This window comes from Anticarsia gemmatalis, chromosome 10, assembly GCF_050436995.1.
Source record: "Anticarsia gemmatalis isolate Benzon Research Colony breed Stoneville strain chromosome 10, ilAntGemm2 primary, whole genome shotgun sequence".
In the NCBI taxonomy this organism is placed as follows: Eukaryota; Metazoa; Arthropoda; class Insecta; order Lepidoptera; family Erebidae; genus Anticarsia; species Anticarsia gemmatalis.
The window spans coordinates 4,699,554-4,718,411 of NC_134754.1; the positions used below are offsets into that span (position 1 = coordinate 4,699,554).

Here is an 18,858-nt window from a genome sequence, read left to right on the forward strand (position 1 = left end):
CACAAAGCGAATCTAAAATGAGAAGATGACGGCTGTAAAAAAGGCATTAATATAATAGTATTTATCTATATCTTCATATGGGTCCATATGACATGAACGTTCGATTAAACAATGTACTTCGATTAAAATCTAGAAGTAAAGGGAACATACCTTCTTCAATAATATCTCCATCGTCGTACAGCAAGTCGTCGACATACCACAGCTTGAGTGAGCCGTCATAGAACAAAGCGACTACTATTTGAGGGTTGGTCGAACAGGCTACGCCAATCCAAGTGATCGGTGACCCGGGACCGCGGAGCTCCTTGCGTAGCTTGTTTGTTGGGATGTGGAAGAACTGAAAAGTACCAGACTATTAGCTTTATGGCTTATGGATAAGTGTTGGATATCCTATCCGATGCAAAAAGTGACAGCAATGAAGAATTAAAGTGGAATTTAAAAAAAATATATTGGAATTTAATCACATTAACTTTTAGTGCGTACTACCGCGTCTTCGGAGACCTGTGTTTTATCGTTTTTACATATTTTTTATAGCTGCTCCACAGCTCCACTATTATTAGTCATAAAGTTGTGTTATACATACTAATGAGCTACTCAACACAAATTCACTTTCCAAGTTGAATCAGTAGTTTTTGAGATATGCGCTTTCAAACAAACGAACAAACATAGATTCAGCATTATATTATGTACGTATGTACGTATAAGGTCGAAAGTGTAGGTCTAGCTTACCTTAATAACACCGGAGTTAGTACCGACTAGTACAAAGTCGCCGAGGAAACACACAGCACGTAACTTTTCCTTCACGTCGATAGTGGAGTGTTTGATCTCTTCTACGTTTTGTTCATGTCTGTAAGAATAAGTATTAGTTGTTTAATATGATACTATGGAGACTAATGGATAACGTACGAGACCACATTATCCGTTTTAACTCAATATATTGCTGTAATTATTTGATCATATACAAAACCAAATAAGTGCAAATTTTTTTGATTATCTACCAGATGGACTGAACGAAAAATATAATTAAGTCAATACACATATTCTTGTGATACCCTCGACTTCTCGTTTCGTACGATGTAAAAAGGCTGACATGCATGGAGATATATAGGATAGCATGGAGGGTACGAAAAAATCACGATCCCTTGAGGGTTAAAGATAAAATAAAAGTAATTATTATACTCACAAGAAATCAAAGTAAAGTTCATTCTTATTGCAGTTCTCCTGAGCGATATGGTTCGCTTTACTGTACAGTATGCCTTTAGATTCGTTCTGCAGAATACTTTGGACGATGTTGGTGCAAGGATAATAGTGTAAGTCAGCTCCGTGGGTACTTAGGAACGATCTAATGCTTAGCAGCAGGTCCGAGTCCAATTTCTGAAATAAAAATCGTATTTCAGTAAACTTTTATATCATATATTCATAATATAACGCCTGTTATACCCAAAGGTGTAGACACCATTATTCTATTCGCCATTAACAACATAAATTCCATGTTGCCGGGCACGTAATCAAACCCCGATTTGCTATTGAAAATATTCTAATATAATAGATGAGAGAAGACCAATAGCACTTTGCTTACAGAAATACAGATTTATAATAGGGGAACAGCAACTAATATATTAAAAGTATTAAAATAAAACTTACATCAGTACAAATAAATTTCTCATACTTCTGTAGATCAGCCATCACATCAGCTGAGCCGGTCAATCGCACTTTGTTCCCCAAAAACTTCAAATCTAAGAACAATTTATTGAACAAACCCCAGGAATCATTCACATTATCAGTGTTCTTAATATGATAGCCGAGGTAGAAGGCGATATAACCATCATCAACAATCTCAACGGGAGCACTTGTATTATTATAGTTATAACTGTTGAGGAATTCTGTATGAATTTTCTTGCTATCGTCATCTCCCGTATTTCTTAGATAATTCATTATCAAATCATGAACCTCATATAAGTAGTCTTTCTGTTCACGATCGTATGTTTGTATGATGAGTGATTTTCTCCGCAGTTGTGTCATGATAGCTTCTACTTCAGCTAAGTCTTTGTTCCACAGTTTTCTAAGGACTTTTGGTGATACCTTCACATTGTCCGGCAAGATCTTCAGCCTTTTGTACAATGGACGGATGTTCTCGCTTAGCGTGTTTATACATACTTCTATAGTTTTCATTTGGTTGTTGGTTTGAGGTCTTGGCCACCTGTGGGGTAAAAAAATACTTGTTCTTATGTTCTAAGAAATGATAGATATAAAGTAAAAAAAACAAGTCAGAGGTACGTCAGCAAACGTCAATGATTTTCGTATGCTGTTAAATATAGGAAAAACCTAAACATCTATAACTTCTATAAGACATAAGTATTTGTATTTAGTAGACCTTGTTCTCAGGTAAATAAAGTTCCAATAAATTTCTTTAAAATACAATACCGAATATATAGGTACTCTGAATGTTAAAAAAGTTATACTTACGAAAATAAACTTTCTTTTTTCTCAAACTTTTTAACATAATAATTCCAGTGTTTTGGATCGTCTAGCAATCGCTCTTTGTTCTCGCCTAGCTGGGCTCCGATCAATCTTATAAGGAACGGTATTCCTTTACAAATTTCGTGAAGTTTGTTCGCTTGTCTCGGTAACTTTGATACGTCCACGTCGAGGAACGAGGCAAAGATTTGTAGAGATTCCTTTTCTTCAAAACAGTTTTGTATCTGTAAGCAAGATAAGCAAAATTATTAATAATAAGAAAGCTAAGTAATTCACTTTAGGCATTCGTTAGATCCCTGGCGTAAAAGAGGCTTATGCCCTGCAACGGTCTAAAAAATATTAAGTGCAATGCATCACTTTTGTAATATTTTTGTACAGGAAATGAAAATTATTAACATACTGTTCCGTTAGATATTTAAAATATAGTGACCAAATTCGTCATGTGGTTTTCCTGTTTCCACAATGCATCATACCGTACAGAGTTTTCAGTCTTTCGTCGTATTTTATAACTCGTATGTTTAAATATATATTTTTGTTTTCTTTTTATTATATACTGAGAATTTCCTTTGTGTAAACTAAAGACTCACGCATAGTGTCAAGGCTTCAAAAACGCGGTAAAAACAAAATAACGAAATTAAAACTTATGTCTTTACTTGTGTTTGAAGCTAAATCTTTCAAAGCCTTTTTAAAAAGGCGTTCTATAAGGCAACACCTAAAAGTGCAATAAACTTTATAAGCTTAGAACGTTGCTCGTTATAAAATAATGATTGTATTTAGAGCCGGCAGCTGTCAGTCTATCGTTGCCCAAACCTAGAGACTTGAAGCGTGGGTGTCAATGATGTAACAAGTAATATTGATTGATGTATGTAAAATAATGTTTATCGTAATTTGGAAATTTAATTTCAACTTATTAGATCAAAATTTTCTAAACATATTACTGTCCTACTGCTGAGCGCTTCATTAAGTCTACTACAGAAGCTAAATGCGGTTTGATTTCGCATACCTTAGATGACTGTGTAAATTGGGTTCAGGCATACAATACAAGACACAAAATGTTTTTTTTCTATCCTATGGTAACGTCTTAATATTGACCCTAATAGTCATTGTGTTTGTATAAAGCTAATGTTAATATGACCCGGCTACCATCCATACCGTAAATATTATATTTATCAAAAACAATTTACGGTCACTTGATGCATTGCTATAAATTGTGTCTCCTTGCTATTCGAATTAACATTGTGACGTCAGATTGGTCGGCCATTTCGGCGCGTCATCGGCACCAGCTATTTTTACCTTCGGCTAACATGTTTTAGACTATTTCGTTTATGTTTTGTTTATCTCACATGAGCATATAAAAGAAGGAAACTATTTCATTTAGAAATAATTGACCGCATGTCTCTAACTTTGCCCTTGAAGCGAATATGACTTTATTGTTTACCTTATTTCTAGTCACCCCCAATTGCACTGAAGAAAACTTGAACTTTCTTTGTTTGAAAAGTATATTACTTACCTCAATAATTTGTGGGCTATAATTAGCTAGCACCTCAGTATCTCTCGTAGTGACCAAGATCTTGCATCCAATATCGAAGGCGTTGAGACATTTTCGATCACACACTTCATCGAGCACAAGGAGGCATTCGTTCAAAGGTTGTTCGGCAAATTGGCTCTTCAGTCTGTCCTTCAGATCGCTCAAGGTCCATTCACATGTCGAAGACGACTGACTGTCGCCGTTAGAACCAATACTTGACATTGAAATAGAATTGTTCATGAAGGGATTTTGTACGTATATAGATGAAGCTTTACGTAACAATCTGGAAATTAAACAGCGATTAGGTATAATAAGAACGGGTTATTTTCACCTTGAGCAAGTGGGGATTTTGTAAACATGTCACTACGATGTACGTAGTTACAATTAATGTATAACCTTGATTTTTCTTAGCAGGAAAATTGCATTGTTAAGTGTAATTAAGATATTAATTTTAGATCAAAAGTACGTTTCTTCAATATTTGTGAATGTTAAGTTTTAGTTGTGACCAAGTTTTGAAACAGTATTCCAATTTAAGTAACACATAACATAAATTTCATGCTATTCATAATATGAATAGCATTAAATTTCACCTTGTTATGGCAACAAAAATACTTTTAACCACCATAACAAATTATACATTATGTATAATAAATAATACCAAAATAAACAAAATCAGCAGAAATTTTATCATTTTACCCGGTATTATTAAAACGGGTGGTTTCAATAGATTAAGCACCGTTAATAACTCAGCCTGTACTTTGAGTCATCATTTAACAGAATTCATGATTACGTCAATCACGTCTAAATGACCGCTGAGCTATCAATTACAGTTTTGGAAGCCTAGGCAAAACTGTAGTATTTGTGAATATTAAAGAAAGATAGAGAATAATATGTAAGGACTTTCGTGGCTTACTCAGATCGGGAACTCATACTATAGTAGAGAAATCGGCCTCGACAATCAGTTCTTTTTTGTATTGCAGTCGCAACCTGTCGAATGCCAATATGGATTGATTGGATAGAGCGTTCGGTGATCTTCTAACAAGAGGTATTTTACCTTCGCAATTATGTATTTTCTAAATTGTATCCGAAGTTATAGGAAACGTATTGTCTCAATTCCGAATACTTCAATGATATTTAACCAGGCAGCGTGAATTGATTCAATTAACCTATTTTAGCGGGTGGTGTATGATTTCAAATTAACTTCTACGTCTCATAATTGACATGTATCTTGGACGTTGAATGATATTCAGTACATTTTTGCTGAAATACACTAATAATTGACGGTTGAGGTAAGGAACAAATTATGTTGAATAAAACTCTCCACTCGAAATAGTCATCAGATTGTGAAGTCGTGCAAGTGTCAAAATGATTTCCCTCAAAACGAAATCCGTTCCCTATCCTGTATCGGGTTACCTTACTCTCATTCCCTGCATCAACCGAAGGTAGACTGGGTAAAATTGCCGTCTGCATTGTGGCTGCCTTGAACATCGAGTGTGTATGGAATTTAAATAGATTAAATTTGAAATCATAGACCTAGATTGACGTTGATCCTTCATTACCTTTCGTTATACTCAATTCAATATACCTAGCCATGATTTCTAAACTTACTTAAGCCTAGTGTGACAGTGAAAACCAAAAAAAATGATAACTTACTTGCTCTGCATCGCAATATAATCGTCATCAGTCTTGCAGTTGCTAAAGTTGAGCCACAGCACTACGTTGTTGAAGCTCTTAATGATGAGATCAGGGTTGTGACGCAATGCACTGAGGACTACACACGTACTGCCACAGCCTAACATGCCGTGGACAGCTACTATATTGTGCCTTTTCATGTTTCTTAGGACATCTGCTAATTTTTGTTCCTGTAAAGCAATATGTTTTTAAAGCTTAAAATATCTTTGACACATACAATCTTTTTCTTTTACAGCCTGGGCAAAACAAAAGAGGATCTGTTAGTTAGGCTTGGCAGCAACTTGAATTTATGATTGTGAATAAAAAATATACTAAAATGTGCCTAATTTTCAACAAGAATGTTGTAATGAAATTAGCAATGGTAACATGCGTGTTCGCGTTTATTCTCGAATTTTATCATATAATAAACATGCAAAGCGAAAGTTTAAAAGTTATGGAGGACTGCTGCCGAAAACGACTTCAGTTTCTTAGTAAAACAGTATAAATAAACTATATATTACAGAAGTGAAATACTAAAACGTATTATCAAATAAAGATGTAACTAAATAAGCCTGCTGTAAAATACCTACGATGAAACGAATAGAGGGCACATTTTAATTGTCTTTATTTTAAAAGCGTCGAGCCGAAAAAGGATATGAATGAGTAATACATCATAGTTTGAAAGAACGAGTATGTTTACGTAAGCTACCGTAGCATTACCATGTTTCCTTATTAATAACGCTAATTGACTTATATTGACTTTGAATGAGTAAGCTCACTATCTGCTATCGGCTTCCGAATTGACTTTCGAACTTGCAACTGTATTTTAGTCACTGCTCCCTAAATAAGGAGTCAAGGAAAGGCTTTAGATATGAGTAATATTTACATGGAATTAATGAATAAACTGTAACGTTGCTTTTACCGTGACTTGGTCCAAATTCAAAACTTTTATTCAAATGTGAAAATCTTATAAAATCAAAATTATTCATAGATTATTGAATTTGATCTAAAATTTTGTAAAAAAAATATTTAATAAGAATTTTAAAGAAACCCAAAACTCTTCTGAAAATGTAAATAATGTATCGCGATAAATAACCTATAGTTTACTCATTCATAATAGGCCAGTGTGGGAGACAAATGACAATAGTACTATGGCCGAAAAACAGCAGTCAAACAGCAATCGGTTATTAATAAACAGCCTACGCTTGCGGCTTCCATTTACGCATATTTATCTGGTAAGTACTACTCAACATTTTTGGAATTATAAAGCCGATCTCCATGATGGTAACAAAATGCCACGATACGTTGAGTAGACGCATCCTCACTTAATTCAAAAGTTTTCTTTATAACCGCGCACTCCACAAAAAAAGAAAACAATGTGATATTTTGTATATATGTTACTGTAAAAGCCCGAACTCTGGCAAATCCTAAGATTTTCCGGTAAAACCTAAGATTTACCAACTCTCAATGGTAAAAGTCCGAACAAGCCGGAGTTTAAAATCTGTGTTACGGTATATAAAAAAATCCTCCTTCATAACTATGTTTATAACTATTTCACGGTATAATTATATACTGTGACATAGTTATAAAGAAGGAGTTTTGGGCACAGCGACATGGGTAGGTTAGGTTAGAAGGCTAAGGTGGGAGCGAGCGAAGCGAAGCTCCCACCTTAGCCTTCGTGGTTATTTTTTTTTAACCACTCAGTAGGAGGAGCCCCGCGAAGCGGGGCTCCGGCGACATCTCGACATCATCAAGTGAATATAGGTAAAAGTTCGAAATAAAATAATTATTCGGACTTTTACCATTGCGAGTTGGTAAATCTTAGGTTATACCGGAAAATCTTAGGATTTACCACCGTTCGGGCTTTTACAGTAACATATATAAAAGAAACCTTAAAAGTTATAAAAGACCATGTGATATTTGGTAAAGAGTAAGTAAACCTTAAGAGTTTTATAAGAGGGAAAATGACAATAGGTGACAAGTACTTACCACAGCTGTTCGTCTAACATGGTGACTAGGTAATCTTGGCACATCCCCCTTGCTCAGACTGTCCTCAAAACTGTCGTTGATCGCCATATCACTGTCGTTATCAACTGCTAGTTTCTCCCAAAGCCAATTGTAGTCTTTGTACAAGCAATCGACAAACGCTTGGTATGCATCATTACTACCACTCAGAACTTTGTCCAACAAGAATCTAGTTTTCTCAGTTCTACTTGTCTGTAATAAAAATAGTTTATTTTAATAAAAAAATATGTCTGTTTACTTTCACCCATATTAACATTACGCCATATAAAACAGCAGGTATGAATAAGTGCGATATAATAACTTATTCAAAAGGTATACTTAATTTTAATGATAGAAAATATATGAAAAAACTATAATATTTCACTCGATAAGCTAACCGGCACTTATTCGGAAGTGCTTAACCGGATTATGAATTATATTGCGCCTGTTAAAGTTTAGACACACTTGACGAAAAAATATTTTTTATGATGTAACTTTTATGATTTAATCACAAATAACTTCGAGATGGTTTATTTTTCCTTATGACTCATACATTACTGTCTATAACTATTCGTATCAATTAGATCCAAATTCAATGATAAAAATATATTGGTTTCAATGGTCTGCTACACAGATAAACGTCTCATTACATACCATATTACTCATTGAGGTATATTCGACACCTACACAAGGATTACCTTAAAATTGAACAGTAAAAACACTGGTTACACTGATATCTATACTATAGTATTATAAAGCTGAAGATTTTGTTTGTTTTAACGCGCTAATCTCAGGAATTACTGGTCCAATTTGAACAATTCTTTCAGTGTTAGATAGCCCATTTATCCAGGAAGGCTATAGGCTATATAACATCACGCTAGGGCTATTCGGAGCAGAATACTAGTAAGAAATGTTACAGAAACGGGAAAAATATGACCCATTCTCTCTTATGTGACGCAAGCGAAGCAGCGCGGGTCAGCTAGTTATAAATAACAGTGATTCTTAAATAATGAGCCTTGAATTAGATATAAGCAAGAATCAATATTGTTAAAATTGTGTAGGTACAACACAGGATATTTAACGTGAATGTATTCCCAAAGATAATAATGTCTACGTCATATTTCAATGCTTAATTGTGTTTTATTAAATATCAGTTATTATTTCCTTTTGAACCCTTATCAACTCGTTATCCGTGGAATGAAATTGGAACATATATTTTTACTATATCATATAGGTATCAAACCCGAGTAAGTTATTCCCCCTGGAATAACTTACTGAGAACAAATGGAATAATTGAAACCCGGGGCTAAACAAAATTGTTACGGAAACATAGATTTAAGAATGGAGAATCGAAGAAGTGGGGGAGATGGAACAAGGACTATTTCGTATAGTACTGGTTATCATTGATCAATAAGATAGCAGGATAATTGCAAGAGGAATTTTGTGGCCGGAAACGTTAATGCGCAAGCGCATCGCACTAACAGGAAAGAATGTACCGGACAGAGTGAATGTGGTACATTTTTTACCACCAACTGATTGATTACTACAGCTATTGTTTTCGTTTTGATAAAATAACCTTAAATACTGATGAACATAGTAGACGTTTTTAAAAGGAATTCATCATCTAAGCTGAAATGTCTATCTCAATAAAACTTTAAATGTTCATAAACTTACCAATTTCAAGATGTAATCGAGATCTTCAATAGATATGGCGCATTTGGTGACCAGCTCATCGAGAACGTGATTGACATCTAGATCGTCTACGATGTCCTGCTGGTAGCGCCGCAGCCGCTGCTTCTTACTTTGATCCATCTAGCCGGTTTATCAATCATCTAAAAGCAAATATTACCTTAGTTTTTCATTACTATATGAGAGAACACTGAGTTTGCTAAAATTCACTAATCACTATTAAAAACTTAACAAAATATACCTTTGCAGCTTAAAATAAATATAACATATATAAATACTTTCAATTATTATTTATAACAACTAACTGTAACTACATGCACTGTACTTATATAGATAAAATATGAAATACATGAAACTACAGACGTGTTTGTGGTTCCGAATCGAGATATAGACTGAGCATATTCGGAAGAGATCCACTCATTTTAAATCATCTTGAGCCTGTCCTCGCGACCTTGTGTATTGGATTCGTCAACACAAACGTAAGTAAACACGTCGTAACATATACATAATCGTTGTTATGTACCTACTTAGAATTTTGCTTCACCACAGTTGGTCGTTGACCCGTGGCGGCACAGACGATTTAATATACCTACATAGTTATATAGGCACTGCCAAGGTCAATACCGAAATATAGTAAAACTAAATAGTCACGAAAATTGGTATATGTCATGAAAGACTTGCCTCGTACATGCGAATATAACAAAATCTAAAATTGGACCGATATATTTTATTGCTATTTTATAAAGGTAGACTCTACTACTCTTTCAGTTTAGCGTCCACAAACCTTTCAGCGTAAAAAATGCTGTCTAAAATGTTAGAATGAATTGAAATTGAAACTATTAGACAGTGTACGTGTGTATGACCTCCCCGTGTCCGATGTTTCGTTGTAAATTAAAATCGTTCGGTAAATTTACAAAGAATGTCCGGTAATTCACTACTGTAATAATAAACGCAACGCTCCTGAACGGAGAAAAGACTCACGAACTAACATAAAGTGTAAGTAAAGCTCGGTAGAGTTACTCTACTCTCTATTCAACTTATAGCTGCAGTTGGTGACATAAAAACCGATAAAAAAATGATTATTCACACACTATTAAAGTTCGTATTTTCGTGTATTTATGGCTAAAAAAATACTGTTAAGTTAAGCTGGGAGCTATGTGGTTTCGGTGACCACTTTCTCTTTCAAATTAATTGTATGAATAAAGGCGGAACGAAAAAACCTTAAAATCAACAAGTCTTATTTGCGGTCCACGTCGGAAAAGTTTGGACTACGAAAGTAATCAACGATAGGTTAAAAAAAAATACTTCAGCTACAAAAATGTCCAATCAATGAATAATCTACGCAGTTATGCAGTTCCGCGAGTCACTGACCTACCTCACAACTTACAACGTAAACATTAGCCAAACTGTAGACGATTTATTTTATGGTTTTTACGAGCCCGGATTTAGAAATACCTACGACGCATATGCAGACAGACTAGTTTTGTGTACCCTTAAGCCACGTATACATCAAGCATCAAGGCACTAAATAGATTGTCTGCCACTTGTATCTTTTCATAAGGACAGTATTAATAGTAAACTTACTATACTGTCCTTATATGGCCTGAACTAACCAGTTCAGGCCATTTTTTCATATATGACAACCTGGACCAACGAGACAAAGTCTGCAGAGCGTCTGAAATGGAGCAAGGCGCCAGAATCAGCTCTGACAGACTGCCACAGAGTCCATACCAAAGTTTCTTAATCAGATAGTGATCGACAACGACAAGTCTGAGTATGTTCTACAAGGAGCTCCAAATCGTCTGCCTTTCCAGTCGTTCATTCATGTCATTATCACCGGGTGAAGGTGCATATATGCAGCCATCCTTTATCCTATAACTGCTTTTGTCCATTCCTATTTTTACGTCTACCAAGGAATTGATAACTGTCGATTTGGTACCAAAAAGTTACCGTGTGTGGTGCTGTAGTGTGACCGCGGCACTACTTTTTTTATCATAGGTACGCAACAGAATGCAGTTTCTAACAAAAAATATAGGTACAACACCGTCTCGATCTTCGTTAAAGAATGTGGTTTTGATAATAATTATCATGTAGGTCCACATCTAATGGAGAATGTTAACAAATTTAGATTATTAGCTCTCCATATTCTCTGTTAAAAATAAAAAATACTAGTGAAAGAATTACTTTGATACGTCAATTAGTTTCCGATTTATAAGTAAAACAAGTTGTAACCGCGCGAGTCGGTGTGACGTCATTCTACATTACGCTAAGTCTGGCTCACATAGTCTTTTTTAATAATATTTACTATTATTACACTTTAAATGTAATAAGCAGACGAAAACACAACAAAATACTGCATAAGCTATTACATCTACGGCTGGAGACTTGATATTAAGCGGGACGCGGCCCGCGCGGCATGGTGTACTATGACGTCACACTGTTAGCGGGACTCGATATTTTTTGAAACTTTGAATGCTTGTAAAATCAAAACTACTTGGTATTTTTGACTGAAACAAAAACTAGTTTGCATGTACATGTACAGGCTTTACTAAGTCAAAATTTCAAGCGATTTGGCATACCTAGTAACATTCTCCATTCTCAGAAAACTTGAGCAGGTACCTAGGTACTTAATCTCTTTTACCGTTAGTTATTTCGCGTTTGTAAAGTGTAAAGTAGTGTAGAGTGTATGAATCTGTATGATGACTCGTCAAATCAAGGACTCAATAGTAATTATTTCTTTCCAACAACAACGATTTCGTTTGCTTTTGTATGTTTTTTCTTGTAATTACAGCGAATCTATAGGCAGCTAGATACATAACCTACCCATCTATATGTTATGATCATAATATGGCACGTATGAATTGTACAGCTTTTAATTAATCAATATAAAGAAATCAAAGCGATGATGACCGCAATGGCATCAATTTTTTCAGGGACTGTCCAAAGTACATATTAGTCATCAGCGTCTGTAACTTGAGAGCCTGCACATAGCAGAACACACAAAACTACTACACTTCTAGGTACCTACTCATGTCTGAATATACCTAGTCCTACATGAGCGCTTGTCCCGGTAGATAAGAATAATAATAATATCAGCTAAGACCATTAAAATATCAGACACAAACATGACGTAATAGGCTTAGTTTTAAACATTAAACTTAGCTTTATCTAAAAACATAGATACATTTCGACAATATATCTATGTACCTTGGTATTTAAAAATACTTGATTTACAAGAAAAGGAGATCGGCAGATTTCGTACAGCTTAAAGTTTGTGTTGTTTCGTAACAGAATTTGTACCACTTATTAAGGGGACTAAGTCACTTATTTTTATTTGGGAGTATTATTTTTAGAAGTCCGGATTAATTAGAAAGTATTTGTTTATTTAAATAATAATTTTTGGTCCATGGCTTATATTTGTTGACAACTAAAGAAAAAGAAAATCTCATGAGACGTCACTTTTCGTCTGACGTCTACGCATCCACCAATTTGCTGTTGTTTTGAATTGTGGTTTTGACAGCATCTGAGCAATTTAGCGAACTATCGGGGCTTCTAAAAATGGACATAACTTTTACCTCCCAACTTTTAAAAATATAAGAATTTTAAAATAAGCTTGTCTATCATATGAGCTACCAATTAAAACAAAAAGTAAACCTAAACATGACATTTTATAAGCTGTACGAATTCTTCATATAAACCTGCCGTTCGCCTTTACAAGAAATGAGTTTTTTTTTTGCCTTTGCGTATCACATTATATCTTGGTCCGTTGTTTTGCCTTGAACTTGCTATTGCAAACTTTCACTCGCATGAATAACTGCATATTTTAACTAAAACGCGTCGATGCTAATTCTATTCATATTGAATAACATTATAACATAACAGTAACTCAACTTAAAACATCATAATATTATCTCATATAATTATAAAAATAACACTGCTGGTTCAAAATGCAATTACACACTAGACAATCAGCAAGTTACTAAAAAGAAAACTTCAGGTACCTTATTTGCGAAGTTTTGTGACAAAAGGCACAAACGAGAAGATAATTTTTGCAATACATACCAAAATCAGTTGACATTATCTCGCTAAATAGGCCAATTCTTCAGCTATTGCCAAATTAACACTATCATGTTATGATTCTTTGTTTTGTGGACATGTTGAAATGAAAATGAAAATAGGTACTTTTTTACACTTTACATAATTATTATGATTTTTGTCTTTAATGAATTAAGTACAATGCTATTACATAATTTCACTACCATAATATTCTCATATTTTGAATTAAATAATGGTCACGTTACACACAAACGCCTCTGAAGTTTCAGCTTTATGTAGATATAGTAAGTAAGAGTGCAAGTAAAAACCCTTAACTCGCACAAGATATGATGACAAAGGCAAGCTCTTAATAATTGCGTTCATTAAATGTGGTCTAGTATTTTAATATCAAAGACGGGATATCCGAAGTAGGTTAGTGCAAAAATCTGTTGACGCTTGGAAAATACGTTCTAATAAGTATGATAGTCTTTACAATGTTAAGATCAATATAAAAGACAACAAGTTTTCTTTAGGATTCCCTCTAAATAATCATAACATGTTAATGATTTCCACTATGATTTCATTTAGTAAAATAAAATGTGTCATAGAGGCACGAGGCAAATCATATTATTATGACGTATTAACAAACTAATCGAAAGGTTAAGGAAGACAAGGCATAGATAAGAATGATTCATCTATATATCTACATAAAATATATGCAAAAATTGAAATTGTGTTCGAACTTTTCCGGAGTAATTTTGGCCGAAGTCAAGGAGGCCGTTGTTTATATAAATTTATCCTCACAAACAAATTCTAAAATATGAAACTAATAATAATTTTTCAAGTGGGTTACGGGTAGAAAAAATGCCTCTGCGACCAAGTAAATGTTAGTAAGTATGTTATAGGCAGATACCTAAAAAACTTGCAGCAACAGAATGTGCTCTAGAAAGACATACACTGCGAATACAGATCACGTTGGCGATGTTTTGAAAAAAGGTCAGGTGCGTAGTAGGTTCTCTTAACCAGTGGTCCTGTATGATAAGATGTATGGATGTGAATGAGGCAAGGGAAGCTTGTAAGGATCATACCAAATGGCGTTCTTTGACCTTTGCCTACCCCTATGAGAAAAAAGCGTGATATTAGGAATGTACGCTTGTACGGAATATAACTACCTATACAAAATCTAAACCGGAAAATCAAGACGTAGCTGTAGGCTTAATTAAATTAATCACTCGTGTGGTCAAATACATTATACAATTACTAATCAAATTTATTCTAACAGGTAATATTACCTATGTGGATTCATCACTGCCAATTGAAAACCCTGAACGTAATGGTAACCAAAGAAAAAGTTTTTTTTTAAGTAACTGGTTTTTTGCTTGTAAATTATATCGTAAAAACTACGTCATAGTTGGTCAGTAAGTTCGAGTATACCATAGAGTCTGCAACAGGCTAATCGTAGCAAAACTATGACAGTAGAATAGAATTGATAGTGCATACCTAGCTAGCACTACATTATTGCGACACCCAGAACAGCATAAAATATCCGTAAATTGTCGGAAGAATGAATGTTATTATGCCACGTTATACATAACTACCTACCTATATTTGAGGAGGATTGAGAAGGAAGAGAAGTCTGAGACTGGACTAACTACTTCTGACGTAAATTTTTTTAAAAGCCGAACTTTACGATCCGATCATTTGACGTCATGAGGAAAGCTTAGCAACTATCTGAATGACGTATAAAACGTTTTTTTTGGGGTACAATCCGTTTAATTTTGCATGTAAGTAGACGTCTGTAGAACAAGGTTACAGGTTTATTCAAATTAATAAATATTGTAATTCAGCATTTCCTATACCAGTCTCATAATGCATTAGCAAATGAGTGAGGTGTCTTCAACTGTCATTTACTCAGATTACTGGAACAATAGGGCACTAGGTATTTCGATGCCAAGGTCGACAGACCTGTTATCTAGTGACACTATTCGTTCGTCAAATTAATGTCAGTTCAACGGAAATTGGTCAAGTAGACTGATAACAAACACTTATGGCTATCTATTCGTAGGCTAGGTTGGCTGCTGACTCATATAGCATGCGACGCAAAACAATTGCATTTCTGATTTACCTATCATTTGCAGCTTTTGTTAAAACGCTATGAGAAATAATTACTCCATTTAATTCGTATTGGGTGTATTGTAAGTCTTTTCCATTATAGATGTTGGAATCGATCACGAATATCAGAAAATCTGGAATGTTTACGCATCCCCTCGAAAAAGCATGGGAAGAGATTTCCCGGGTCCTCACGCGAAAAACTTTTTAAGGTCTACATGTTCTTAACGTCTCGAGCGATAGTTATTAGACAAGGAGAATGCACGAAAACTGCGGTAAAAAGGTGGAAGCCGACAAAAAATCGATGACGAATATATTTATTTGATTAGTTTGACTGGACTATTTATAAAAGATATTAGTCAGTGAAGTCTTTGTAGAAGATTTAATTACCACATTTACCTTAACAACGGTGTCATAGGCGACGGTTAACGCGTGGATATGTGATAATATATGTATATTATGTATATGAATCAGCCTGTTAAATCTTTGCAACCGTAAGTTCCGGTTTTTTACAATGTCATAATCCTTAAAGCAATAGGTTCCTCAAAATTTTTTTTCGGAACTTACATACCACTATGTGTCTAACTTAAACTTTCACAAAGATAGATATTCTTCTAATACACACTCACGGCTAGTAACAAGAAATGAGCAGAAAGGTCGTAAAAAACCATTTACGAAATGTATTACATACCAAATAAGTCAGTGAAAATTCCAAACTGTAAAATAACAGTACTAGGAACTTAGTCGTAAACATAAATCATTGTTCAATCCTAAATCTTTTACTACAGTTAGTCACTTAATTGTATCAGGTAGTTTAACAAAGCATGGAAAACCCGTCATCCATATGCTACTGCGGTAAGCAGTCTTTCAATGCAATGACTAACTGATGAGAAAATAGATTGCATCAAACATTTTTCTGTGTTAACATGGGAAACACCCAAAAGGAAAGGCTTGGCTAATAGTCTTTTAAAGTGCAACTTACTTTTAACTTGTAAATGATGTAACTTGGTCCATGTTAAAAGATTGTAGGTGTTTTCAGTCTAGGATTTAAGGTACTAATTTGGGATAAAGTTATGTTACATGAAAAGTTTTAGAGATGCTCAATAAATTACTTCTTCAATTATAATTATTGTAAGTAATTAAGAAGTTTAAAAAGTAAAGAGGTTCAAGGAAACATCCAGCATGCATGTTTCTTATATAAGGAATTTATGAACCAAATATCTTTTATTAAGTTTGTAATTATCATGGATGCCTAAACTGTAATTGTATTCAACAGTTAACAGAGCAGACATGCCTAATGCATGCTTTGAGTTTATTAGAGAATTTTAGTATTTAAAATGGATAAGGAAATAAAGTTCAGAAAACTTTTCTTAAATATGTGTGGTGTCCGCATTTATGTGCTTACCAAACACATCAGAAATCATCAACTTTATGGTGTAGGTACACACTTGTTGTATATTTGCAAGAGAGAATACACCAATTTCTCAAGATCCTAACAATACTTTGTTAGGTAGGTACATTGGATTTTATCATTTGGACAGTTGAGCAAGAACCAACCATAATATTCTATACAGCTTATTATTATAGAGTGTGTGAACATATGAGCTTGTGTATTTGTAAAGGGTAATCCCCGGAACAGATTTATACATATCTACTCTCACAAAAAGAATATTATATAAAATAATTACTAAATCCATAAATATCAAATAGGTATGTAGAACTTTTGTTTTTGATGTAAACATAGTTTACTCAGTGGTCCAAGCACTGAGCCTCTAGCTTGTATCGCAGGGACTGAATATGGAATTTTATATAATCTGTTTAAAAATTGCAGCTCAAAGTTTCTTAATAGTTTAATGACCAAAATATAGAGTTACTACATAAATTTTGTATTAAAATGTCAACTAAAAATACAATAATCAAACTTATCAAAAAATATTGAATTTGGATAAACTTTTACCTGGACGTATTCATAGATAGATGGCCAGATGCAACAAAAGACCAAATGGACTAGAAATCCAATGAAGAGGACTTTACTCAACAATGAGACACAGATATAGGCTAATCAAAAACAAATTATAATATATTGTGAGCTGTATTATTGGACAATAGGCTTGAAAAACAAGATAAGACCATAGAAATCAGTAACATGTTTTTTCTTGTGTAGACAAGAATCAACAAGATTTATTTATTTATATTACAAAGCACTATTTACTTTGCCAAGAAATCAGCTTTTTTACTATAGAAGGAAACTAAGAATACTGTTATAGCAACTAATGAACAGCAAACAAAAAGCTCTCGACTGATTACAAACTTATGATAAAAGCTTTATGTGAAATGAGTATGACTCAACTTCATAAAGTTTAGTTTTTATTTGCTTTTAAAAAAAAGTTGATTTCAGTCAGCAATTCTACATTTAAATTAAATGTTGCGAAATATTGATACAATATGATGTTGATCACTGCTATGATGCACAATGATATTGTTATGTGGCAACCAGTGTGTAATAAGAATGCTGCTAGGTCAATCAACTATTGAATAGCGTATTACACATCAATATTTCGTGATACAGCTGCTAATTGAAACCGTAACTAAAAATCACTGGTAATATGCACTCAAGGAGTAAAAAAACAACACAAACTGTTGCATTATTAGAGTTGAGAGAATAATTTATTGTGTAAAAACAATGACGATATTGCTTTCCCAGCCTTTTAGTTATTAAAACCATAAGTTTCAACTAATAAAATTAACTTTATAATGTTTAAAATTTCAACATGATAGAACGATCTAACGTAAAATTAGCCAAAAAACAAACCGTTCAAAACTTAAAATAAAAAGTTCTTACTTACCACTTAAATCTCCAACAAGTATCCATAATTCAAAACAGGTTTTAATTTAACTTATAATGTGATGGTGAAAATAACACGAAACTATCAAAAACTTGTTGAACACTAGATTCAAAACAACAAAGCAAACAAAGTGAATGCAACTGCAATGTACAGAACTCGCGATGTCGATGGTTTAGTGATGGGCACTGCACAGTGTATCTTAAGTATCGGATATATCCCAATCGCGGTTGATGGGAATGGTATCACTATCACGTTATGATACTTTTTTTCAGCATGAATATATTTTATAAATCTAGTATATTAATTACTAATTGTATCTAGTATATTAAGTACATAACATGTACGTGTTTATGATGGATACACTTTGCTCAGTTACTCATGATTTTAATTCATTTTAGTGAGTTTAAATTTTAAGAAATGTTTTCATTTTTTGATAAGGACAAGCAACACTGGTTTAAGATAATAAAATAATAAAATAGAATTAGCATTGCCATCCAACGT

The 18,858-nt window shown here is 33.9% G+C and overlaps 1 protein-coding gene across 3 annotated transcripts in view; it reads right to left on the minus strand.

The window, feature by feature from the left end:
• Nucleotides 1–18,496, minus strand: part of Dark (Death-associated APAF1-related killer) — a 28,998-nt gene extending 10,502 nt beyond the window's left edge. For 2 of the 3 annotated variants that reach the window (XM_076118896.1, XM_076118894.1), the window contains exons 1-10: nt 18,358–18,496; nt 9,353–9,510; nt 7,664–7,891; nt 5,657–5,865; nt 3,986–4,286; nt 2,464–2,699; nt 1,642–2,197; nt 1,181–1,371; nt 727–844; nt 151–334 (exon numbers count right to left, since the gene is read on the minus strand). In XM_076118896.1, coding sequence (XP_075975011.1) covers nt 151–334; nt 727–844; nt 1,181–1,371; nt 1,642–2,197; nt 2,464–2,699; nt 3,986–4,286; nt 5,657–5,865; nt 7,664–7,891; nt 9,353–9,490 — 2,161 coding nt within the window. In that variant the 5' untranslated portion in view covers nt 9,491–9,510; nt 18,358–18,496. Of the gene's footprint in view, nt 1–150; nt 335–726; nt 845–1,180; nt 1,372–1,641; nt 2,198–2,463; nt 2,700–3,985; nt 4,287–5,656; nt 5,866–7,663; nt 7,892–9,352; nt 9,511–9,608; nt 9,827–18,357 lie in introns of those variants that run through there. The other variant, XM_076118895.1, reaches the window with a different exon arrangement.
• Nucleotides 18,497–18,858: the final 362 nt, after the last annotated feature.